The sequence below is a fragment of the Salvelinus namaycush genome, chromosome 37, assembly GCF_016432855.1.
Source record: "Salvelinus namaycush isolate Seneca chromosome 37, SaNama_1.0, whole genome shotgun sequence".
Lineage (NCBI taxonomy): Eukaryota > Metazoa > Chordata > Actinopteri > Salmoniformes > Salmonidae > Salvelinus > Salvelinus namaycush.
Genome location: NC_052343.1, coordinates 15008424 through 15035066, shown reverse-complemented (window position 1 = coordinate 15035066; position 26643 = coordinate 15008424). Strand labels below are relative to the sequence as shown.

The 26643-nt window shown below is 42.2% G+C and overlaps 2 protein-coding genes across 11 annotated transcripts in view; one reads left to right on the top strand and one right to left on the bottom strand.

Moving 5' to 3' along the window:
* Positions 1-24017, top strand: part of LOC120031534 (tropomyosin alpha-3 chain-like) — a 26411-nt gene extending 2394 nt beyond the window's left edge. For 2 of the 10 annotated variants that reach the window (XM_038977334.1, XM_038977328.1), the window contains 7 exons: positions 9585-9718; positions 10227-10344; positions 10517-10587; positions 12039-12114; positions 14125-14187; positions 14293-14362; positions 14529-14611. In XM_038977334.1, the coding sequence (XP_038833262.1) occupies positions 9585-9718; positions 10227-10344; positions 10517-10587; positions 12039-12114; positions 14125-14187; positions 14293-14362; positions 14529-14611 (615 nt within the window). Of the gene's footprint in view, positions 1-3200; positions 3964-9584; positions 9719-10226; positions 10345-10516; positions 10588-11235; positions 11312-12038; positions 12115-14124; positions 14188-14292; positions 14363-14528; positions 14612-22495 lie in introns of those variants that run through there. The other 8 variants (XM_038977331.1, XM_038977330.1, XM_038977333.1 and 5 more) reach the window with 8 other exon arrangements.
* Positions 23941-26643, bottom strand: LOC120031536 (phosphomevalonate kinase-like). Its single transcript, XM_038977336.1, has 5 exons — positions 26461-26643; positions 26286-26349; positions 25934-26086; positions 25235-25364; positions 23941-25121 (listed from the first exon to the last, which is right to left on the bottom strand). Exons 1-5 carry the CDS (start codon positions 26547-26549, stop codon positions 24973-24975), a joined length of 585 nt encoding a protein of 194 aa, XP_038833264.1. The 5' UTR covers positions 26550-26643; the 3' UTR covers positions 23941-24972.

Sequence of the window (26643 nt, the reverse complement as noted above, 5' to 3'; positions counted from 1 at the left end):
AGCAGTAAGAGACCTTGAGAGGAGCCAGAATCCGCAGTGAGGATAAAGATAACACAACATCTATGCCCTGGCTCGTGTGGCATCTCATACAATCTAATGGCATAGTGTCATGACTTTTGGTCTCAGTTGCCAGGACAGAATATCCCTTCAGTCTTTAGTTAGTCTCGAGGGACAGAGTCACAACAAGACATTAGTGAGGCAGGAGACATTCACAGTCAGGTGGAGAGATCTACACGTACTGTGGGGGCTATTACAAACCCTGAAGTGTGGCATTCTGTAACCACACAACACAAAGCAAAATGGCCATCCAGGGTCAGCCATAAAATATATACTGCTCCCCCTCCTCCCCCACCAACCGGCAAGCACCACCCCCTGCAGTGGCATTTCAGTGCAAAGCCTCTCGGCATCCAAGAGGGGGTGAAATTGATTTAGACAGGGTGTCACTCTGCATAGCCAGCTGGCTACAAGCCCCCCTTCCCCTCTGCTCTGCACCCAATGGGGGATTAGTGCTAATAGTGTCGCCATGTCACTGCTGTTATTACTCCTGTCATCATTGTGTTCCCGGTGACTAGGGAGAGTGTAGTGGGGACGATTAATATCGTTACACCTTCAAACTACTCGGGGTTCAAATGTCATTGACACTCCCAGACTGGTGTAATCCACTGTGGAGTCCTGGGGTGTCCACTGCTCCTTTACTGAGGATTAGGGATGTGTTTCAAACGATTGGCTTGCTCTTTGTTGAGATAATCTTTCCTGGAACATTCTATTGGGAGACGTGTGGCTGGCACACATTACTTTCTCTTCTAATGTTGTTGCTAGTGTTTCCTGACCCTTCTTTAAATGACAAGATACATAAGAAACCACCAAGAGATCAACTGCAGTATTTTTAACATAGCTCTGTCCGCTTAGAGTTACAAAGGCAGATCAAAAGAACTCATCCAGTATCCAATTATCATTTGATTATTTAATTGATTTAAATCAAATCAAATGTATTTATATAGCCCTTCCTACATCAGCTGATATCTCAAAGTGCTGTACAGAAACCACCAAAATCATAACTTACATTTAAAATAAAATGCAACGCCACTCGTGATTCATATGTCCCCCAAAAAACTGAACCAGTACCTGGGCTTCATGAGATGATGAATATGACAAGATCTCCTCTGACGCCTAGGATCCTTTAATTCAAAGTCACATTAACCAGCTCCGCAAACGTTATAATGTCAAAATATGTTCGGTACTCATCAAAATATGGAGTTTTGCAGAGCAACTATCGTCATTACTGCCGTTGCGCACGGTATGTACTTCCAAAAAAGTTTAAAATAAAAAGAAATATATATATATTGGGATACAGTAGCGCTGCTGAATCAGCCGACTTGTGCGTGGCAGCAATTAGTGATTTTATTGCAGGTGCCGAAGATGGATTTGGCACACGCGAACTTGGTAAAAAACAATAGATACTTTTTATTCAGACCTTTTTTGGAAGCACATACCGTGGGTAACGGCAGTAATGACGATAGTTGCTCTCCAACTAGTTGTATTTTGACATTATAACGTTTGCAGCGCTTGTTAATGGGACTTTTAATTTGAATTTAAGGATCCTGGACGAGAGGAGATATCGTCATATTCATAATCTCCTCAAACCCAGGTACTGGTTCAGCCAAATACTGGCTAGTATGTGTAATCATGGGAACATATAGTGGTTAGACAAGCCATTCTCAAGTCCACATACAACTTCATATTTGTACATGTCAATGGACATCACCCATGGACCATGGTGCACATTTCTGGATACATGGGGCGAAAAGAGTAGTAATACGCAATTTAAGCCATCTCACATCTATTGAATACCAGGGAATGAATCTTTACATACACTAAAATCATCACGTACAACATTTATATCCTGCAAGATGTGTCACCTGAGCATGGGCTAAAAGCAGGGGTCTCAAGCCAACACATTTCACAATTAGCCAGAGCATTACACGGCAGTATGCATTTTCTTTATGCTAAATAAAACCACTCACTGCCTTCCAGTCCAGATAATGGCCTGGCCAGCTGGCATATGCAGCTTGGACAGATGGCCCTGTGAGCTGAGGGCAGCCAGCCAAGAGTGCCTGGAAGAGTTGGGCCATGACAATACACTGCAGACAGGACCTAGACCTATAGTGACAAAAGTAAATCCTGAAGAGTAAAGATATTGCTTCAGATGAACCGTATTGCTACCCACTGGCCACACTGGTCGAATCGACGTCGTTTCCATGTCATTTCAATGAAAGTACGTTCAACCAACGTGCAATAGATAGATGTTAAATTGATGTCTATGCCCAGTGTGTGGGTTACAGGCTGGTCTCATAGACTAGACGTAACATACTAAATGTAAATCCAAGACACTCAAATTAGTATGATATGTTACATTTGGTATGGTTACATAAGACAGATGGTTGCTTAAGGCAAAAACGAAATTAAGGTGGCTGCGAGATCAAATCTCATCACAGACAGCTTTATAATTTTAGATAATTAGCAACTTTTCAACTACTTACTACTTTTGAGCTACTTTGCAACTACTTAGCATGTTAGCTAACTCTTTCCCTAACATTACCCCTTTTAGCTAACCCTTCCCCGAACCTTAACCCTTTTAGCTCATCATTTCTGTAACCTTAACCCTTTAAACTAACTCCTAAACTTAACCCTAACCAGTAGCCTAGCTAACGTTAGCCAGCTACCTAACATTAGTCACCTAGCTAGAATTTGTAACATATCATATGTTTTGCTAATTCGTAACATATTGTACTTTTTGAAAATTCACAACATATTGTATGTTTTGCAAATTCGTAAAATGTTTTACATTTAGCTAATTCGTAACATATAATACAAATTGTAATTCATAACATATCATGCGAAATGGGTGACGGACATCCATAAATTGATACATATCATATGGAATAACATTTCATACTAAATGGAGTGTCTCGGATTTACGTACATAATAATACGAACAATTCTGAGACCAGGTTGAGCTACTAGCTAGCTCTAAATATGACAATTTGTGTTTACTGTTTCATTGTCTTTGCGTTGGAGAACTTTATTGAATTAACATTAGGTTAAAGTAAAAATTATCCAGGTGGCGGGAATATATAAGGCGTCAGTTCCCCTTTGACAGGGCGGAGTTGACCGGAAGCGTGCTGTCTGCTGAAATAAGGAAGAGAAGAGAAGAGAACGAGGCAACTGAACAGTGGAGGGAGAGAGTAACCGTCTTTTTTTTGCACAACTTTGCTCCAAATTCTTAGCAATTTGCTTATTCATCTTCAATAGACAACTGGAACCATCACCCATACATTTTGCTTAAAAGGAAAATACTACTTGTATTCATCTTGTTGGAACTGCCTTTCGAACCTATAGCATTTATTTTAGCCGCTAGCTAGCTAACGACGCTGTCTCACTGTGTACATTGACACATCGAGGTGAAAACTTTGATTTACAATTTTTAGGCTAGTCTAATTGATTCATTCGGCATAGTTATCAATCGAACTACTTGACGTTTTTATGCACATTACATTTGTCTGCCGGTAAGAATTAATTTAGACTATAAGCTGACTCCCTACAGTGTTGAGTAACGTTAGATTGAAAGAAACAAAGCTCTGTTCTAATTTCCAGTTTGGACTCGTTGGCGGGGCGTTGCTGTGTCTGTTCGGGAAAACATCGCATCGGGAACGACGTTTGCCAGCTTGCAACCAATCGAACTGGAACGACTAACGTTAGCATCCTACACGAGCTAGTTATTAGAAACGCGTTTTCAATCTTTGCAAGTTAGCTATCGAATTAAATCAACTGAAGAAAATGGCCAATAGCATCGAGGCAGTGAAGCGAAAAATTAAAGTTTTGCAGCAACAGGCGGATGAAGCCGAGGAAAGAGCCGAGACTTTGCAAAGACAGGTTGAAGAGGAGAAGCGGTCAAGGGAACAGGTAACGTTGCAATAACCTTCCGGCATCTGCCAACTTCAGCCTTTGACTTATCCAGGTGGTAGTTACAGGTCTTAGATGCATTGATTTGTTACGCTATGGCAACTTTCCAGTACAGTTTGAACTGAACCCCCTACCCTAGTCAGTTGGCTGGGTGGCTACCTTTAGCACCTATTGTCGGTTTCTTCCGCTGGCTCAGTCCAATAGCCTCATATTGGAGGTGAAAGAAGTTTGACAAATTCGTGCTAAATCAGATACCCAGCTACATGGCGTCCTCATAGAGAGAAGACATCATGGATTTAACCAGTTTTAGCATGGCCATTGTCATTTTAAAGTAGTACATTGGGTGGGGATTCCTATGGGTTGGGAGCAATCAGCCAATGATCAGCACCTTTTATTCAAATTGGGTGCGATGGTTTGTAAATGGATTTAAGATATAACAGCCATCAAGAGGCCACAATAAATGAGACACAATATTTGGTTCAGGACTCCAGCACTACAGGTGGCGGTAAGCCACCAATATTGGCTTTCCAATTTCTTTAAACACATGAAGAAAAGTGACTACTTTTTAAAATGGATATGTGTAACCGATGTGAAATGGCTAGCAAGTTAGTGGGGTGCGCGCTAATAGCGTTTCAATCTGTGACGTCACTCGCTCTGAGACCTTGTAGTTGTTCCGGCTTTTGTGGAGCGATGGTTAACGATGCTTGTGGCTGTTGTCGATGTGTGCAGAGGTTCCCTGGTTCGAGCCCAGGTAGGGGCAAGGAGAGGGACGGAAGCTATACTGTTACATATGGTTTCAATATATTACATGTAAAAATATATATATTTTTATATTGAACCTTTATTTAACTAGGCAAGTCAGTTAATTGTAAATAAGAATTTGTTCTTATGGCCTACCGGGGAACAGTGGGTAACTTGTTCAGGGGCAGAACTGCAGATTTTTACTTCGTCAGCTCAGGGATTCGATCCTGCAACCTTTCGGTTACTGGCCTGACGCTCTAGGCTACCTGATGGGTTAGCTGACCACTTGACGAACGACGTGTGCGCTTCGTTGGGGCAGAAGTTAGCTTGTTGTTATTCTGGATGGCCAAATTGCTAACAAGAATGACAAACTGTCATGTGGGGAATCGTAAGTGGCTCGTTTAATGTTCTTGATACCATGTCTTGTTTTGAGGTGTTCATGTTAATGCTAATATGTCTGAAATTAGCTAGCTAACCAAAAATCTGTAACGATATATTTGAGACAAGTTCTCATTGTGCACATGCATTTGTTTTCAAAAATCATTGGAGACCAAATATAGCTTACACGTTGTCAACAATCTAAGCCAACTCAGTCTGTTTTGTCCCATAGTTGTTGGTTAACAACCAATCCGTCTATGGCGCAGCCCATGCTGTTGCAGACACTATAATGGCACAGATACAAAGATGGGTCCTCGATCCATCTCTATGGGCGTCCTGCATTTCCAATTATCTTAAGAATAATTGTACCTAAAGGTCTTTGTGTAACGGATGTGAAATGGCTAGCTAGTTAGCGGGTACGCGCTAGTAGCGTTTCAATCAGTTACATCACTTGCTCTGAAACCTAGATGTGGTGTTGCCCCTTGCTCTGCAAGGGCCGCGCCTTTTGTGGAGCGATGGGTAACGACGCTTCGTGGGTGTCAGTTGTTGATGTGTGCAGAGGGTCCCTGGTTCGCGCCCGTGTCGGGGCGAGGGGACGGTTTAAAGTTATACTGTTACATTTGCATCTTTCATTGATTGGATATGTATTATTTGTGCAATGCTAATTCCAAGATGAAAGTTGGTCAAATGCTTTGAATAGTTTGTATTTCCGTTGTCCCTGCATTTCCCCATTCACTGGAATTTCAAATGCTTGGCCCTCAACAACTTGCCAAATTCCTCCTCTAAGCTCACTAGTAGCTAGTGATGGGTTGCCACACAGTGCAACATTTATTGCGGTTTTATGGCACACTACTTTGGCCCAGGCCCCAGTTGTAATTCTATGGTGTAATTCTGTGGTTAAATTCAAGGTTAACTTGGTCAACAGATATGCGCTCAGTGTCTTTTTCAAGGAGGTACACAAGTGCTACTGTTATTTGGAGCAAAACAAATGCAACGCAATAATTGGATATGTAAGGCCATTCCATAGCATTTGACTGCAAGAAATAGCCTACACAGTGGACAGTCAGTTTTTAAAATGAGAGGGTCTCTTGGTCAACAGTTATACTCTAGCACAGAGGCCTGCTTTGGAAGCGGGTGAGACAGAGCGCAAGGCTCCCGTGGAGTCATTCTACTATTGTGCACAGGAAGTGTGGTTGCCAACTGATTGTGGTGGGGCTTTTTTTTGTCAGAGGAAATGACAACGGACAACTAAAATTGTGTGTTACCTAAGTGAAAGACAACCTGACAATGAATGTTTGGCCCTTTTCCCACAGAATAAATCAGGCCTAGTCTGAAGGAGTTATGTTGTATCATTCCACCTGTCTGACTCAGCCTTCTGGGAGTCTACACTATTCAGAAATGCTACTACTCTATTACATAAGCTCCTCTGAAGACTCGGATCATGTTGCATCTTGGTCATAAGGTGTGTACAAATACTAAACACCACCAAGCTAACTAGACACCTCATTCTCAGGTCTAGAGCTGAAATGTCTCTGCGCTACAGTGTTCTCCATAGAGGAATTTGAAGATGCATACACATGCTCCTCACTTCCAATAGTCTAGAATAGTATATTAATTAGAGGTCGACCGATTTAATCGGCATGGCCAATTTTAGTTAGGGCCGATTTCAGGTTTTCATAACAATCGGTAATCGGCTTTTTTGGATGCCGATTACATTGCAATCCACAAGGAGACTGCGTGGCAGGCTGACCACCTGTTACGTGAGTTTTGGCATAAAAAAGACCATGTGGCTGCAAGGATCCAAGGTAAGTTTAATTCTAGCTAGCAACTTATCTTATATAAAAAAATTTTTTTTAACAAAATCACATTTGCAAAAAAAGCACAATCGTTGCACAAATGTACCTAACCATAAACATCAATGCCTTTCTTAAAATCAATACACAAGTATATTTTTTAAACCTGCATATGTAGTCAAAAGATTCATGTCAGCAGCCAATATTAACTAGGGAAATTGTCACTTCTCTTACGTTCAGTGCAAGCAGAGTCGGGGTATATGCAGCAGTTTGGGCCGCCTGGATCGTTGCGAACTGTGTGAAGACCATTTCTTCCAAACAAAGACCGTAATTAATTTGCCATAATTTTACCTAATTATGACAACGTTGAAGGTTGTGCAATGTAACAGCAATATTTAGACTTAGGGATTCCACCCGTTAGATAAAATATGGAAAGGTTCCATATTTCACTCTAAGAATAAATGTTTTCAAAATGATAGTTTCTGGATTTGACCATACTAATGACCTAAGGCTCGTATTTCTGTGTGCCTATTATAATTAAGTCTATGATTTGATAGAGTAGTCTGACTGAGCGGTGGTAGGCAGCAGCAGGCTCGTAAGCATTCATTCAAACAGCACTTTCCTGCGTTTGCCAGCAGCTCTTAGCAATGCTTGAAGCACAGCTCTGTTTATGACTTCAAGCCTATCAACTCCTGAGATTAGGCTGGCAATACTATAGTGCCTATAAAACCATCCAATAGTCAAAAGTATATGAAATACAAATGCTATAGAGAGAAATAGTCCTATAATGACTACAACCTAAAACTTCTTAACTGGGAATATTGAAGACTCATGTTAAAAGTAACCTCCAAGGAACTTAAACGTTAAAGCTTTTTTACATGGCACATATTGCACTTACTTTCTTCTCCAACACTGTTTTTGCATTATTTAAATCAAATTGAACATGTTTGAGACTAAATAGATTTTAAGTTAAAATAAGTGTTCATTCAGGATTGTTGTAATTGCCATTATTACAAATCTATTTAAAAAAAATCGTCTGATTTAATTGATATTGGCTTTTTTGGTCCTCCAGTAATCGGTATCGGCTTTTTTGGTCCTCCAGTAATCGGTATCGGCGTTGAAAAATCATAATCGGTCGACCTCTAATAATTCATACATCCACCACCATGGCTGCAAAATACCACCTCCAGAATGTGCTTGGTCAGACAGGAAGTAGATAACTAATAGCACTCTTTTCTTTTAGTGACCGAGAAATATTTCAAGGGTGCGAGGGATCCGGAGGGGGCAAGGGCTGTTGAGGGGGTGCCGATTTGCATATCTCTATGGCGCTGGCCTACGTTGGTGAGGGCCTTCCTTCGTAAAGGCTGTCAAACACTTGCATGCCAGTGCCATGGCAACCAGGGTTTGTCTGTGCTCCGAAGTCGTTCTTTCATGCAGCCACAGCAGGTTGTGTTTGTGTGTAGTAGGGGTAGTTAATCAAGTGTAGCCGTATACATCTACATCTGAAAGGTGCTGTCATTGCTTATGCACCCCTTCTGTTTTTAGTTTGGTTGGCTGTGTGTCTCAATATTGCAGCGTTAGATTTACATTATTTTCATCTGACAGATGGTCTTACCCAAAGCCATAGAGGAGAGTTTGTGGTTTCAACCTAAATGCTTCTGATACTCTTTGCTGACATGATTCTATGGTCGTCATGCTAGCGTCTCCTGGGCAGTATTTGAAAACATAGTGGCAGAAGGATCATGGCACCCAGCTCTATGGTTGGTCAAACGCTTTACCCATTTATGCTTGGTCTCATCCACATTTACTAGATGGTGCATGCATACAATTTAGCAACTGACCATGGAGGTATTACAAGTAACAGACAGTCCTAATCCTCAATGTGCTTTGCAGTATATACTGAGCTGTGTCAGTGTTAGCCTCCTTCTGGTCCATCTTCTGATCTGGCCATCTGGTTGTGGCTATCTAAGGCTTAATAAGCCTCCTCTCCTTCTCTCACTGCTCTTTGTCTTCCGCTCTCTCTTTCTCTGACACCGCATTATTCCTCTGCTTCAAGGCATGGAGAGTGAGAACAGCCAGGCTACTCTCTACAAGGCACTAAAACATTTATTCACTCTTAAGTGCTTTAACCTTCCCCTCATCCGTCTCAGTGCATTCTCTCTCCCTTGCTTTTCCATACCCAACCCATCCAGGGTAGGCAGCACAGTTATCTAGGCTGGTGTGCCCAATTAGTGCCATTCATGGCCACATCAATTGGGGAGAGATTCGCTGTGTGCATTAGTGTATGCAACTCTTATGGTGATGAAATGTGATGGGTTGGTGTCCATTACAAAGACTCTGAGAGCACACTCCCACTTTCCCAGCTCTGTTCCAGTTCAGTGGAGAGTGCTGCTTCTCTCTCACCCATGCATACAGGCAGAGGGAGAGGTGTGTCCTTTAACAGGCCTGTGTGTGTGAGTATGGTTGTTGTGGGATTGCTATTTGTTATGTCATAGTAACTCTCACTCTACCAGTGTGTTGTGGGATTGTAGGCTACGTCACTCTGTAATCCTTTATATCAAAGGTTGAGGTGGTGTGAAATATATCCTTATCGTCATTTAAAGGTACCGGTATGTCATGATGTGCTGTCTTTGTTGGAAGAGGTGTCTCAAAGGGCATTTGTGAGCTTATGGTGTACATTACTTCTCAATAACCTCTGTCCCCATCCAGGCTGAGGCTGAGGTGGCCTCTCTGAACAGGCGTATCCAGCTGGTTGAGGAGGAGTTGGACAGGGCCCAGGAGAGACTGGCCACCGCTCTGCAGAAACTGGAGGAAGCAGAGAAAGCTGCAGATGAGAGCGAGAGGTGTGTTTTTTTTGAATGGGTGGAGGTGGTGTTCAGTTCTCACCGGGTCAACTCACTTCCTCTGATGCCACTTCCTGTTTCTCTAAGCGGGAGGCTTTTGACTTCCTGTCAGGGTTTTAAAGCAGATATGTGGGAGAAGGTCATTGGTGGATGTGAGCTGGAAGTAGCCTATTTGAGGGTGTACCCTGTGGGTAATGAACAAGTTTGTGTGTATATAGGCTAAGAATCTCTCTCACACACACTGCCCCCTGACCTCTTTGTATCAGTGCCCCTCCTCCGATCTGGCATACATAATAGGGTCCTGACACCACGTATCAGCAGAAGAGGAGAGCTGTATAGTTAGTTTGCCACCAGACTATAGAGATATCTGCTCACCGGTTTCTTTCCTACAGTATTTCCTGTGCAGAAAGCTAAGGCCTGCAATACACTGTGTAATATGGTAATTAAGGCCAAAACACTTTTTTGACACTCATGCCCATCTTTTTCTCTTTACCTTCCTTTCTCTCAGGGGTATGAAGGTGATTGAGAACAGGGCCTCCAAGGATGAGGAGAAGATGGAGATGCAGGAGATCCAGCTGAAGGAGGCCAAGCACATCGCTGAGGAGGCCGACCGCAAGTATGAGGAGGTGAGCTCATCAGACCCCCAACACACACACACACACACGTCACACATCTAGAACAAGGCTCTGAAGTGGCTTCTGAAGAAGTCTTGGACCGTGCATCACCACTTCTTTCATTCTCTTGCTCTTTTCAAATGTTTTACTTCCTTCACTCTCTGCCTCTTCTCTACCCCTACAGGTGGCTCGTAAGCTGGTGATCATTGAGGGTGATCTGGAGCGTACAGAGGAGAGGGCGGAGCTGGCCGAGGGGTGAGTCACTTTCTCACATTGATGATTTTATATATATCACTGTACCTCTCACCTACAGTCACACTGCATCTGCTTAAGCTTGTAGCAGAACATACACCCACCAGTTCCCTCACTCTTACACTGCAGAAGTAAGTTTAAAGCCACGATGGGTTTCAGTCACACATTTTGCATGGCGTTACTTAACTGGCCCCAACACGGCTTTGCATGACGCGTTCACTCTCGTCACTTTAGTAGGAACTGCACATCCACTTTTTTATGTTACTTTTACATGTTTTGAAGATTTGTTGTTACCTAACAGTGAACTGGAGGTGCTTATGTTTCTGCTGCATTCACTATGCAACAGAACGATACTGTTACTTTTGTAATTACCTGTAGTATAGCTGAAATATGTATTAATGTCTGGACTAGCACGTTATCATTAGCATAAAAGTGGGAATGCCATAACAGTACCATGACAATATCCAATCTGTCCTCTCCCCGTGTGTGTGTGCGTGCATGTCGTGGGTTTACCATACCGACATGTCCCTTTGTCGGTTACCATTTTCTGTTTCCCTCTATCTTATGTCTGTCTCTGTCCATTTTCTCTCGTTCTTTCGCTCTTTCTGCATGCGCTTCTGTGTCATGTGACCCCACCCCACTCACTAACAGCAACGCCCGGAGGTTGGAGGAGCAGCTGAGGGGTTTCGACCAATCACTGAAGAGCCTGCAGGCCTCTGAGGACAAGGTACTTTCTCCCTGTTCTTACCAACTACAAGACACAGAATGGTGCCTTATGGGGACCCTCGAAGGGTCTGACTGGGGTCTTCATTACAGACGTCCATAAACACGACCCTCTGAACCTGGTTTGTGAGGACCAGGAATGCTCACAGGGATTTTCAGTCCTCCTACCCTCGCTAACATAAATTCCTGCGTTCATCTGGCTGCATGACTGACCGCTGTAATTGTATAGCTGCTGCCTCCGTGATCCTTTCCCCTTCTCGTGTGTGCTCATTTTCACTTCTCAAACTCTCTGCATATCATCCGCATGAATTTACCCAGCTTTATCGAGACCCACAGGTGCTCCATATTCCAAGTTTACGAAGAGTATTTGACCACAAACATTCTCCCTTGGTTTATCAGGGATTTGTATGATAAGTCTATGCTTTGTATTGTTGGGATATTATTTAGTTTGTAGCAGAATGGCCATGGTCTGGGTCCCATTCCTCCGAGGTTAAAGTTCATGCCTTTCTCTCCTTGTTTTTCTCTTTGTAAATCTGTCCGTCTGTTGTCTCTACCCCCCACCCTCTAATTCCCCTGTTCATTGTCACGTCTTTACCCCCCACCTTATCCATTGACCTTTGTCCTCATTTTCCTTACTCCCTCTTCTACCCACCCTCTTCCTCATCCCCCTATTCCCACACCCTGTTAAAACCCCAACCCCAAATGAACCGCAAAAAAACTAAATACTGCAGCAAATGCGCCGAGTTGGAGGAGGAGCTGAAAAATGTCAGCAATAACTTAAAGTCCCTGGAAGCCCAAGCTGAGAAGGTAGGAGGGAGGGAGGGAAAACCCCTGCATGTTTGGAACTGAACGTAACTACACCCAGGCCAGTCCTGGAGACAACTACAGGTCCATTGACCACCTAAAACCCTCCAAAGCCTTATTGAACTGAAATGAGGGGAATGGAAAATGAGTTGCTGGTGAATGTCTTTAACTACAATATGGTGACATAACCCTGGATGTTGTGCATAACCTCAATTTGAAATGTTTGGTGTCCTTTGAGAAGGGATAAGTATTCTCTAATGTTTTAATAAGCATGTGTACTGGTATATGCTACAGAATGCTTGTCTTTAGTCTAATGCCATGTGTAATCAACTTACTTAATCAAAGTAGAGGCAGACCTGTTTGCCTTGTAATGGTGTCTGGCATTGTGTCACGCCCACAGCCTCAGCAAGTCCGTTGTGTTTCAGACATCCCCCAGAACCGGTTTGGTTCCTGCTCCCGTAACCACATGCATGTGCACCATAAGCTGGTCTCTGTTTGGATGAACCGACCGATCAAACTGCCAGCATCACAAATTCCCAGTCAACAACGAAGTCAGACGTTAGATTGCCTGGAATGTAGACAAGTACTCTAACAGCTCTAGAAGGCTCGCCAACCCTGAGGAAAATCCAGACACACAGATGTTCTCTCCTGTTGCCATTAAAGTGGAACGAGGAAGTACATATGAGCAGGCATCAAAACCAGCTCACCGGGGACTCCTCAATCCTGAACATCTGTTTCTTTCTCCCATCTGAAAGGGCCCAGGACTGGTTCTAACTAAGGTGTTTCAGGGCAGGGAGGGAGTCTGCATGGTGGTTGTCTGCTGTGGTGTAATCCTTAAGGTTTTCTGGATAAGAGGCCACACCCTGACTTTGCAGCTGCAAGAATGCAAACCCACATCTGGCCTAACACCCCCCCCCCCCCCCCCCCCCCCCCCCCCTAGGGTGATGACACTGTACTGCACAACACCAGTGCTCTGTAGCTCAGAGAAAGAGACCTTTTCAGCAAACTCCCATTGCCAAACGAGTGTTTGCCAATGATGTCATCTGACGAGAAGCCTGTTTTTGTTTTCATTCTTTTTCTCCCAACCAAACTAGCTGCACAGATAGAAAAACGGTCAATCTCTAACTCCTCAGGCATGTTGAGTCACACTATCAGTCTACACACCTTCTCTCAAAAGCTTCACAGCTTGATGAGCCCATGCCTTCCCACTGCACTGTTGCAGCTCGGTCCGCACAAAGGTGGTAGCAAAGATATTTATAACTAACCAAAGAGTTTCTGTGTCGTTTAGTGGGAGCAAATTAAGCATGGTGGGCAGAACAAGCAAGGAGGTGGGCCAAACACAAATTAGTGAGATCCTATTGGTGCGTTGTAGCATATTTCCATTAGGGAACGCTCCCTCTGAAGTGCGCGTGTGCACAAACTCAATTCGACCTTGCACTCCCAACAAAGCACGTTTTTAACTTTGGCAAAGCGTCAGGTCACTAAAACTTTGTGCACTGTGTCCATAACAGATTCTAGTTGTGTACAAATGTCGGCCCAGCTTCACCTAGTTCCATCCTCTCACTACCCTCGACTGGAGTTCCTCTCGCTACCATATTTGGTGGTGAACATTCTAAACGGATAGCCCCGCAAATTGTCTGGGTTGCCCCTTCTGTCTGTGGTGGTAGAGTTGCCACTGGCAACCTGTTTCGACTCAAACACAAATACTCATCGTACAGCAGCCACATTCAAAAGCTTATGACCAGACTGAGTACTCAAAAGGAATGAGGAATAATAAGAATCTGTTTCTCCTAATTGTAGGCCAACCCCCTTCCCAGGGGGTTTCTTTGCAGGTCAGTATCTGTTCCTAATTACAGTCGCAGATGTCCCGCCATGTTTCTACTACATGACAGAAGAATCATGGCTGTTCTATGCGAACGCTCTGTTGTGCTGTCCTGAATAAGCCCGAGGACTCCCTAGTGTCCCAAACGTGTGGTTCTCTGATTGGCTTTTCTCTTCCTTTGTCCCCTACAGTACTCCCAGAAAGAGGACAAGTATGAGGAGGAGATCAAGATCCTGACTGACAAACTCAAAGAGGTGAGATTCCCCAGAAACGCCTATCATGAATCTCTGAATGACTGATGCTGTGATATGTGCCTGTATTGCTGTGGTGGGTTTAATAAACTTGTTATTTTCCCATAGGCTGAAACCCGTGCTGAGTTTGCTGAGAGATCAGTGGCCAAACTGGAAAAGACCATTGATGACCTGGAAGGTAGGACTCTCACACTCCACATTGTTGTAATTTCACAGTACTGTTATGAGGTGTTATAAACTGTACTCTCCCTCCTGTACCCTCTCTGGCTTTGTCTTTCTCTCATCCCCCTTGGTGTACATCTCTCCTCATCCCTTTCTCCTCTCCCCCCTCTGTGCGCCCACAGATGAGCTCTATGCACAGAAATTGAAGTACAAAGCCATTAGTGAGGAGTTGGACCATGCCCTCAATGACATGACCTCCATGTAAATACTCATTTAGATGCCTGTTGTGGTGTGGGTTGAACTGGAGTGTGTTAATAACAGTATGATTCAGTAACAGTATGCAGACTGTCATAAGGGGATGGTACAAGTTGAGTTGCTAGGGAACTATTGTAGTGGAATGTGCTCTGGTAGCCTTTGGCTGTTTGCTGGAAAATGTATTGAGGCATAGCCTACCATGTACACACTTCCATGCACACATACCATTTTATTCTGACTCTAGAGATAGACATATTGTAGATGGATACAAGCATATGGTAGCTACAAGTAAATCTGCAGTGGGAGAAGAACGTATCCAGAGACCTTGAACTTTCCCCTTTATATCTTATCAATCACTTCTGCAAAGTAACGGATGTGAGCTGTCACCTTGGCAACGGCACAACACAAGACACGAACACTAAGACTATGTAGATATGGCTCGCACACTATCACATGTAACCGTGGACATATTATATTTTTATGGAAATCAATGCGCTTGACTCTAGTCTAGGTCAGGGATTCCATTTGGAACTATTGATTTGCAGCTTGTGTGTATGTTATCTGCTTGTTTATTTGGCCAATTTCTTTCAGTCTAATTCAATTACAAGTTTGAGTATCCCAGTCTTCTACTGTAATACACTTAAAGGGCAATTCCGCCACTTTAACATCATTCATCTCAAGCACCAAACCAGTGTCTACATATGTGAAAATGGAGCATTTCTATGATCTGTGGTTAAAGGTCCTAAAAAAATGATGCTTATCACAGGATTAATAAAAGTAAAACACACCAGCGAGGTTCTAGCCCAAGGGAGAGTATTTTCTTGCTCTCCACGTCACCATAAATCACTTAACTTTTGATGTTATCATCGGGTAGAACTTTAACATTTTTAACAACTTAAATGCGCTGTTTTCACATGTTGACACTGGTGTTGTGCTGGAGATAATGAAAACGAGGCTGAAAAATTGGTGGAGTTGCCCTTAAATTCCGGTCATGCATGGTGTGTTTTGGAGTTGCATGGATTGCAGGCTTGCTGTGAGTTTACACCCCCATGACGACAATAACCATGGTGTGTCAGTATTATTTGAAGTGTTAAATTGCCATTGCTCTGTCTCTATTTCAGATAAATTGGACTCGTTAGATTTCTGGAAACCCAGTACTCTGAATTCGGTCTGCCTGAACTGCCACAATGGTTGCGTGCTCTCTCCCTCTTCCCCCCCCTTTCCTTTCTAGAGAGAAAGACCCAAACCCTCCCCGTAGTCACCAGTGCCTGTCTCTTCCTTTCTCTTTGGACTGTTCTCTCATCTCCCTTTGTCATTGGCCCAGTTGCGGCCAGCACGCTGGCTGAGTTTCTGTGTTACTGTCTGTCTTTTATTGTCCATCTGTCTGGACTCCTTTCCTATCTGTACTGCACTGCTCAGTCTCTGACAAACTCATGTTCACACACTCTGTATTTGTGACTCTCTCTGTACCTAATGAAGAGGGGGAAAAAGAATGCCTTGGCTGTTGTCTGTGCTCTCTATGTTCACTGGTTTTTGGCTGTCCACACTGTCTGGGTTTCATTGGTTTTGCTCCACTATGCATCACCGAAGGTGGGTCAGTGTTGTCTGATGCACCCCCCCCCCCCCCCCCCCTGAAAATAAGGGGTTAAGTGGAGGTATTCTGGTCAAGAAAATGTTATCACAAGCATTACTGTGGGCACAATAAGTACTTAACATCGTTATGAGTGTTAGGCTACATTTTGCTGCACTTCTTGAATTGGCACCAAAGGGATAACACCCTCAGACACATACATTTTTGAAATCTGTCCTGGTGATCACTCAAAGACGATCCACTGTTGCGGACCAGGTTTGTGTAATCTTAGATTACAGGTGTGGAACAGACCCTTACCTTTCTCTCACACGTTCTGAGTCACGTCTTATGAAGTGACCCAAAAGAGGAAAGCTCAAAACAGATTTGCAGGTGAATTATTACATTGTCGGAGAACAAAGTATACAAACTTGCAAATATAGAATTTTTTTCATTTGTAAAATAACCTTAAAGACATGCTGGTAGCACATTAACCCGGTCAGTGCACTAATTATTGAAGTAGTGCAAATATTGTATTTTTAATGTGACCTGGTGTCAGGAATGTTTATTATTTGTAGATAAATTCACTCATCCTTGTTACTGAAGCGGAAAAGCCTGTAATAGTGACTAGCTCAGTCAGTGTTGGTATTCCAAACACAGATTCAGTACACACAGCATTGTCAATGTACAGCTAATGCTACAGTAAGTAGTTTGACAAGATGCCTAAAATGGACTATTCAATGACATGCCTGTGGTTGCACAAAATGAGTCGACTGAGCAATGGCTGTCATAATGCAAGATATTAACTTGGTAATTATTGACTTAAATCTACAGAATTCATTACACACCCATAACTAAATACACAACCTTTTATTACAGTCTTATGTTTGCTATCTTGACATAAATGCATTAGGGGTGGGATAATATTACCATAGCATAATTATAGCCCAAAAAAATCACAATATTCAATGGTGGTCTAAGGCTAGAGATCCTGGTTCGAGTCCAGGCTCTGTCGCAGCGACCGGGAGACCCATGGGACGGTGTACAAATTGGCCCAGCGTCATCCGGGTTAGGGGAGAGTTTGGCCGGCCGGGATGTCCTTGTCCCATCGCGCTCTAGCGACTCCGGTGGCGGGCTGGGCGCATGCACGCTCGCCAGGTGTTTCCTCCGACACATTGGTGCGGCTGGCTTCCGGGTTAAGCGGGTATTGTGTTAAGAAGCAGTTCGGCTTGGCTGGGTTGTGTTTGAGGGCTCACGACCTTCGCCTCTCCCGAGTCCGTACGGGAGTTGCAGCAACTGGACAAGACTAACTACCACTTGGATACCACGAAATTGGGGAGGAAAAAGGTGTAATAAAGGGATGAGGTTGGAGAAATGCAACCACTTTCAAAATCATAAGACCGAGCGATGGATGTCAAGACCGACCAGCCATGATATAAAAATCATAGTTTTTTAACCATGTTTTGAGGCTTTAGTGGTTATTTACAATTACATTGTTTACAAACAAACAAGCTTATATTTTGGGTTATGAGGTACGCCAGCTATAGTACGCTCATGAGGCATTCATAAGTTATATTCTTCAAAAATCAATAGGTTTAGCCTATCAATTTTAAAAGTCCAAAAAATGTATGTAGAAATCGCAGATTGACAGAATAAGCATTACTAACATTGCCATAAAGTCTTGGTATATCAATATCAATATCATCCACTCATTCAGCCATTCCATAAATAAATCACAAGACCCACAACTAAAATAAAGTTGTGTATCAAATTTCCCTGAAAAGGCAGGTTACCTACTTTTCAGCAGAGATAAATGGTGTCTGTTAAATATATAATAAAATGTATATTAGGCTACTTTTTTTTCTTTTTGTAGACAATAAGTAAATTATTACCAAATGATTTGTTTCCATCCAGGGGAGAAAGACTGACCCCCCCGCTCTCATTTAAGCATTCGCAGTTTAAGGCTGACCGTAGTACCCCAGGCATTGTTAGCAGAAAACGGGATTCCCCTGTTTTTAGTGAATGGAAAAAGGTCAATCTTCGTGTAAATAATAAATCATGGTACCAATTGCTTCTAATACACCAGATTTATGTCCTTGAACATATATATATATATATTTTTTAATTGCTCACAACATAAGATAGTTCTAATGGCAGCCATCAGTACCCCGGTCGGCCTTCAACTTGAGTTACTCAATGAGGGCAGCACTGAGCTAGCCTGCAACGTCTCTTCCTGGACTAGCACAAATTGCGCATGCTATGTCTCAATGAGATGCCATCTTAACCGACTTCATTTGACTGATGCACTATTGAGTCTTCACATAGAAATCAATGTTGTCACGTGATTGATGGCTATGTCCGTACATATACAGTACCAGTCAAAAGTTTGGACACACCTACTCATTCCATGATTGTCTTTATTTTTACTATTTTCTACATTGTACAATAATAGTGAAGACATAAACTATGAAATAACGCATATGGAATCATGTAGTAACCAAAGTGTTAAATCAAAATATATTTTACATTTGAGATTCCTCAAAGTAGCCACCCGTTGCCTTGACAGCTTTGAGAACTCTTTGCATTCTCTCAACCAGCTTCACCTGGAATGATTTTCCAACAGTCTTGAAGGACTTCCCACATATGCTAAACACTTGTTGGCTGCTTTTCCTTCACTCTGCTGTCCAACTCATCCCAAACCATCTGAATTGTGTTGAAGTCGGTTGATTGTGGAGGCCAGGTCATCTGATGCAGCACTCCCATCAGTCTCCTTGGTCAAATAGCCCTTCCACTGCCTGGAGGTGTGTTGGGTAATTTGTCCTGTTGAAAAACAAAGGATAGTCCCATTTAAGCGCAAACCAGATGGGATGGTGCATCGCTGCAGAATGTGGTAGCTGTGCTGGTTAAGTGTGCCTTAATCTAAATAAATCATTGACAGTGTCACTAGCAAAGCACCCCCACATCATCACAGCTCCTCCTCCATGCTTCACGGTGGAAACCACATATGTGCAGATCTGTTCAGCTACTCTACGTCTAACGAAGACATGGCGGTTGGAACCAAAAATAACATTTGGACTCATCAGACCAAAGGACAGATTTCCACCTTTCAAATGTCCATTGCTTGTTTTTTTTTTTTTTTTGGCCCAAGCAAGTCTTTTTGGTGTCCTTTAGTAGTGGTTTCTTTGCAGCAATTTGACCATGAAGGCTTGTTCCACGCAGTCTCCTCTGAACAGTTGATGTTGAGATGTGTCTGTTACTTGAACTCTGAAGCATTTATTTGGGCTGCAATTTGAGGCTGTTAACTCTAATGAACTTATCCTCTGCAGCAGAGGTAACTCTGGGTCTTCCTTTCCTGTGACGGTCCTCATGAGAGCCAGTTTTATCATAGGGCTTGATGGTTTTTGCGACTGCACTTAAACTTAAAGTTCTTTAATTTTCCGCATTGACTGACCTTCCTGTCTTAAAGTAATGAAGCACTGTTGTTTCTCTTTGCTTATTTGAGCTGTTCTTGCCATAATATGAACTTGGTATTTTACAAAATAGGGCTATCTTCTGTATACCACATTATTTTTTAACAAGGCTAACCTGTTAAATGAAAACCATTCCAGGTGACTACCTCATGAAGCTGGTTGAGAGAGCTTGGCAGTAATCAAGGGAAAGGGTGACTACTTTGAAGAATCTCAAATATAAAATATATTTTAACTTTGGTTACTACATGATTCCATGTGTTATTTCATAGTTTTGATGTCTATTCTACAATGTAGAAAATAGAAAAATAAAGAAACCCTTGAATGAGTAGATGTGTCAACTTTTGACTGGTATGTATGCATGTAGTCATTGTTTCCATCTAGTGCACCATGACTGTGCTACTGCAAGTTAAAAAATATATAATTAGGTTGGCTACAAATTTTAAGCAGAAGCTGGCTGAGTGAATACATTGTTAGCTAACTTTGCTAGTATGCTTTTAAAAATATTTTTCTTGTTCAAGCCAGCCAAGATTTTATGGAGGGTCTCTTTCCAGTTTAATAAGACAAAGTTAAGATGACGTTGGCTAGTAAATTACCGACCTAACGTTGTGATGAATACCAAATAAAGCTACATGTTGAGAAACCTGGTGACGATAGCCATACTAGCATATCAACCAATATGCTGTGAATTAAAGTAATATAAATATAACACTTGCTGTCCCATGCAGGCAGTACAAAACATGTTCATAGCAAGCAAAATAAAACCCCACTACTTTCTTACTCTAGCACTTGGACTTGTTTCCTTACTAGCACTGACTTTGATGGCTGCTTTGAGGAATGTTTTTACTGACGTGGTTGTCTTCACTACCTTAAGTTGACAGGTCTGACTACTGTAATGCTCTCCTGTCTGGTCTACCCAAGAAAGCCATTGGTCAACTGCAAAACATACAGAATACTGCAGCACGGGTACTGACCAAGACCAGATGGAGAGCACACATTATCCCGGTTTTAAGGTCTTTGCACTGGCTGCCTGAGTTTTGGAATATATTTTTAAGATTCTATTGGGTTTATAAATCAATCTGCGATTGTGCACCCCAACACATGTCAGACATGCTTTTAAGTTATGTACCCAATAGGTCTCTCAGGTCCTCTGGCACTGGCCTTTTAACTATCCTGAAGCATAGGACCAAGAGGCATGGAGAGGCAGCCTCTAGTTATTATGCCCCCAGCCTTTGGAATAGCCTGCCAGAGAACCTGAGGGGTGCTGAAACTGTGGACGTATCTAATATCTGTCGTGAATATTCAGTACTGAGAGAGTCTTGGTCATTTCTTCAAACAATTATCTTTATTTAATATTGATTAATTATTGCAATAATGAGACAGTCAGCCCACCAGTCTTGACTGACTGTTAGGCTGAGAGTCTAGCCTTTACAGACGATGCACAGTTTTTTTTTTTTATATAGCTGATACCAAGATTGCTTAGTCAGTCACTTCTAACCTTCCCATAAGCCACCTTGGTTATCTACACAGGATGGTCTTTTACTTAGTTTCCCAGATGCCAGGAAGATGAGACAATGAGGCATTGTTCTTAACTCTTCCAGGCTCTCTCTATCTCGAGTCACACACACCACATCTTGTCTATAGAATGCTAGCTTTTAGGTTTTTATCACCAACACAAGTCAGCTTCAAGCTATCTCTAGTAGATCCCATGTCCTCAACACCCAGACTAGCTACAGGGTGCTAGAGCATTAGCAGGACAGATCTTACTGTTCGTTAAGTAAACAATTGTTACATGGCCAACAAATAAGGTGAATACATTTTTCCCTCATCTTAAAACACATTTTTAGCTTAGCTTTTCCTTAGGGTGCATTTTAGTTGAGTTTGTAATTAAAAAGAAAATCTTGTTATGTGGTAAATATTTCAGCTTTTATATATATTTTTTCTTCTGTAAAGCACATTGTGTTGCATTCCATGTCTGAAATGTGCTGAAGTAAATACTTTGCTTTTGAAGTTGAATGTAAGTCGCTCTGGATAAAGGTGTATGCTAAAGGCCTAAATTGTAAATGTGGCTGACGGGTCAGACTTTTAAAATTAAATGTTCTAACGTTAGTGTGAGTAGATCTCGTCATGCTACAAATTTCTGCCACGTTCTCACTGTCAGAGCTAAATGAGGCCATGCAGTAGCTCGGGCTGTGTTCATTTCAAGGTGACTTATACTGTAGTTAAATAGGGAATTATTCTCTGGTGATACCAAACCTCCACAATGTATAGCATACAACATGGCTCTCTTTGCTCTATGGAGACCTTGTGAATTATGAAGCTATGTCATAGAATTTACCTTAGTCACCCCGGGTTTTGTTTTACAGATTAAGGCTTACAAATTTGGTTTTGTCACTATATAGAGAAGTTGTTTTCAAAAGTTATGATTTGGTCTAAGTTCCCCTTTTGAGGTACTGCTAGAATTACCAGGAAGCACTTTCTGATATTTGTTGACTCCTGGTATTAAGGGGGATCTACAACTTCAATATCTGACCAGGTGCTATACCATCTTTTTTTAGTTGCAGAAATAGATGTCTTACTTCTTCTGTCAGCTACAGCTGAACTCATTCCTTGTTTATCCTTTTTTTTAATGTATGTGATTTATTGTTTTCAAAGTAGTCATGTACTGATTTGATGCGATCAGGTTTTGTCATGTGGATTGACATGGTTTTGCCCTTGGCATTGCTCCACTATAGTGTAGTAGACCTCTTAGGAAACTCAAACACCACTTTAACATCTCAATGTCTTGCCTCCTATGTCCTCATCTCACCATCAGGAGGATCCTTATCTTACATTCATTCTTTTTTTGTGTGATTTACAGATGCGCTAGCCAACGCCAAGGAGGAGAATGTCAACATCCACGCCACCCTGGACAAGACCCTGGAGGACCTCAACAGCTTCTGAGTGGCTACTGGCCCCTCCACCACCTCACCTCTGGCCCTCTCTCTGTCTGTGCTGGCTGACTGTGTTTAGCGGGGGGGTGGGGGGGCTGTTCATTGTTTTTGGTGAAGGTAGCACTTTCTTCAGTCCACACCTAGCCAAACGTTTCTCCCCAGTAGACCAAAATGGCTGACCGCCTCTCCCACATTCCACCCCAGTATCTGCGGATGCTCTTCTGATAAGCATCCCCCCTTTTTTCTTTTATATCTTTTTTTATAGCCTCTTCATAGCATTCTTTTAGTCTTAAAAGGGCAACATTTACTCAAGCACTCACATCTTAAGTGTCTCACAGGTTTCTAATATTCACATTCCAGCTCAGGTGTGTGATTTGTGTTATGATCTTTCTTTGGCTGCTAGCTGTTTAGCCGTAAGCGTTTAAATACATTGAGGCTTTTCTCTCTTTCTGATAACCCTTTTTACGGTGATATTTGGTGTCCACTGGGACACATATGAAGGTGGTGAGGGTGATAACTAACCTACTTATGTCTCCCTTTGGAATGGGACCACCATTTGATCATAAACTCTCCCTCTGTTATCCCCATCTGAACCACTTGCCCTATCAACATATCGCCTCAAACCCTTGTCCCCCTCTAACCACTCACCTTCTGCTGGAACATCCTTACACAAGCACTGCTTTTCTACTGTGCCAATGCCCAGAGGGTCCACAACTGTGCTACCTTTTTTGTCAAGTATTTTGTGTTAATTTACAAGTATGGTCTGGGGGGTGACATGTTTATTTCTTATAAGGGAGAAGTGTTTTGTTTAGTTGCATGACATTTGTATTTTTGTTTTTATCTGGAGTAATTTTCCAAGAAGGGCCATTGTCACAAGTTACTGTAAACTGAATGTTTTCCCCCAGTTAACTTCCCCCTTCAAGATCAGGAAATGTGAATGAGTTGTAGGTCATTGAAGGGATATAAATGTCGTATAGCTTCAGACAGAATTGAATGCAGATATTCTAGCCAATTGCAGCCTTAGTTCTTTAAACTAATTGTTATTTTTCCCGATAAGATGTGGGGGAGGGGAGTGATCAGCCAATCACTACGCATTCCATTGCCAAAATGGAAGCATAGGGGCCAATAAATAGGGAGAAGGGACACAAGGTTATTATCTAAACTTATCAGTATAGACTATTAAACAATTATTTTTTCTGCAAATGAAGTGAACTGCAAACCTTATAAAATTATAGAAATAAAAAGTAAAATATTGCATCAAGTTTAACTGGAAATTTTCACTCGACGCTAAGGGTGTAAACAGTAATGTTTTCATTGTAATAATCATGACACATGGACACAATTTAAAGAAAATAAAGAACCACGATTTGTATTGACATTCCAAAATATTTTTTTTCATTTATTTTCTTCAGTTTGACAACTCCAATAAACTCTAAATTTAGAAATTGAGTGCTATGGAGTTGCTCTTTGAAAATGTGAACATTAATTCCCTCATGTCTACTTCAAAATGTTTTACGAACTAACACTTACCCTGCTATTAGAACATTGATCATGTCTGTGTCTAGTACATTTAATTCTGTTGAATGGGTGTGTAATGCAGTATTGTGCTAATTTTACCATGGGTCAACATATGTGCACTTTCCAGGTTTCCAGTTAATCTTCTAGCTATTTACAACTTTACTTTCTAGTAGCTTATTTTACTATCTAAGACTAAGAAAACAAAATGGCACAATATGACACTTTTATACAAGTACAGATTAAGTCATCTGCACATTAGGTCTTGATGACATTTGCCTCCTGCGTTGAGGACATCACGAAGTACAGGTAAATGCCAAAATAAAGGAAACCCCAACATAGTGAATTAATAGGGCATTGAGCCACCAGAAAAGCTTCAATGCACCTTGGCAGCTATTAAAGTGTTGAACTTTATTGGATGAATGTGACAGTCACATCTCTTCTAGCCATGGTAGCCAAAATAATGGGCTACTGGGCATTTTTATACATCACCCTAAGCACGATGGGATGTTTTAATTACTTAACTCAAACCACACCTGTGTGGAAGCACCAGCTTTCAATATACTTTGTATCCTTTATTTTCTCAAGTGTTTTATTTTGGCAGTTACCTGTGTGTGATTCATGTAAAATCACTTATCGGTCAGTGCTAATATAAACACAGTACATGTTTGGGTGTTTGATCAGATTGAAGTATTCTTGCCCTGCTACTTAGTTGATAGTACAGAACACAGAGAAATAAATACTACATATTCTCACTTTCTGCTGCTCCTCAGTGTAACAAAGATGTTCAAGGATTTTCACAGAAAATAGTGTAATGTAAACCCAACTACACTTTCCAACAATAAGAGCTTTCAGCAAGTTCCTACAGCTGTGTAATGTCCCCTCCAATTCAGTCTTCTTTCACCTTTTCTTTGGCTATTGAGAGCAGTCCAGTAGCAAGCTGCTCCTCCAGTTGTGATCCATCGCCCTCATTTTTGATTATCCAATCAAAATCCACTCCTTGGTCGAGCCCACATTCAGACTCTGCATCATCTATTCCTGCAGAGAGAGAGGGTGTGGTGTTCAATTGATTGTCGTTGAAGACGTATTGTATTTCTCAGAAAGTGAAGAACATTATTATACCACTAATGCTATCAGTGTAGGTATTGCACCTGTTGTGAACTCCCAGCCCCTCTCCCGCCGTGTCTCTTCTGAGGCCTCCACCCGAACACAGCGAGACTGACTAGGATACTCCCTCCAGAACCACTGCAGGTCTGACAGGCGCCGCGTGTCACTCACAATCTGGGGCACAATAGAGATTAGAGAAAGTATAATGGTAGAGGACAATACATGATGCTTCGACTGCTCATCAGGCAGGGCCTGGGAAAGTTTTTTGGTCAGGTTCACCAACACTAAATATGCAGATGGTCAGTTTCTAATAATAATAGCAAGTAAGACCTGACTCAAAGACTTGCGTTTGACATAAATTGTACGTGGCGGGACTTGGCTTGTAGTGTGGTCCCGTGTGGCTCAGTTGGTAGAGCATGGCGCTTGCAACGCCAGGGTTGTGGGTTCATTTCCCACGGGGGGACCAGGGTTCAATTCCCACGGGGGGACCAGGATGAATATGTATGAACTTTCCAATTTGTAAGTCGCTCTGGATAAGAGCGTCTGCTAAATGACTTAAATGTTAGTGTGTTTCCCCATAACAGTGGATCAACTGAGAATTTTGTTATTGATTTAGATGCACTATTGTAAAGTGGCTGTTCCACTGGATGTCATAAGGTGAATGCACCAATTTGTAAGTCGCTCTGGATAAGAGCGTCTGCTAAATGACTTAAATGTAAATGTAATGTAAAATGTTATCTTACCCAGATAGGCTGCTGGGCTTCCTTGATGGCCACACGACAGAAGAACCCTGGGTCCTTCTCCCTCTGCTTCTCACCCCACTGGATCATGTCAGCACGGTACTTCTCCTTGTACTCACCTGCTCCCAACAGCTCATCAAAGTCCAATCCATGGTCCTGTAGGCATAGTGGGTAATATAAAGAGAGACAGTGGTAGTGGGTATTGTAGACCCAACTGGGCATGCAGGCTTTTGTTCCTGCCCAGCACTTAATGTCTGATCGATTATCTGAATTCAGTGTTGTATTAGCTGGAACACAAGCCTGCAGACCGAGGATCGACCAGGATGATGTAGCACAACTGTACACAAGTACTAACCTGTGCGTATTGCTGTTTAAGAGGACCCGAGAGACGCACGATACAGCATACATCTGGACCTAGTCTGATAGAAATTATACATAAACCACATTGTTAAACGAATATAATATGTGATAGAGCATCCAATTCAGCGATAATAGCTTTGATAGGTTTGTAAACAGTATGTCAATAGTACCTTTTGTGAATCAAATCCGTCACGTAATCTTTTCCAGATTTGCGTTTCCCGCTAAATAAAAGAATGAGTTTGGGTTCTACTGTCGCCATCGAAATAACGTTGCAGCAACCAATTTCTGTATTTTATTTTTCATACAGTGTAGCTAGCCTCTTCGTGTACAAATTAACCGTCCACATGCATTAT

Coding starts and splice junctions, on each gene's coding strand:
- LOC120031536 (XM_038977336.1), bottom strand. CDS start 26,549: ATGGCGACAGTAGAACCCAAACTCATTCTTTTATTTAGCGGGAAACGC. Junction 26,350..26,460: donor ACGGATTTGATTCACAAAAG/GTACTATTGACA, acceptor AATTTCTATCAG/ACTAGGTCCAGATGTATGCT. Junction 25,365..25,933: donor AAGCCCAGCAGCCTATCTGG/GTAAGATAACAT, acceptor ATTGTGCCCCAG/ATTGTGAGTGACACGCGGCG.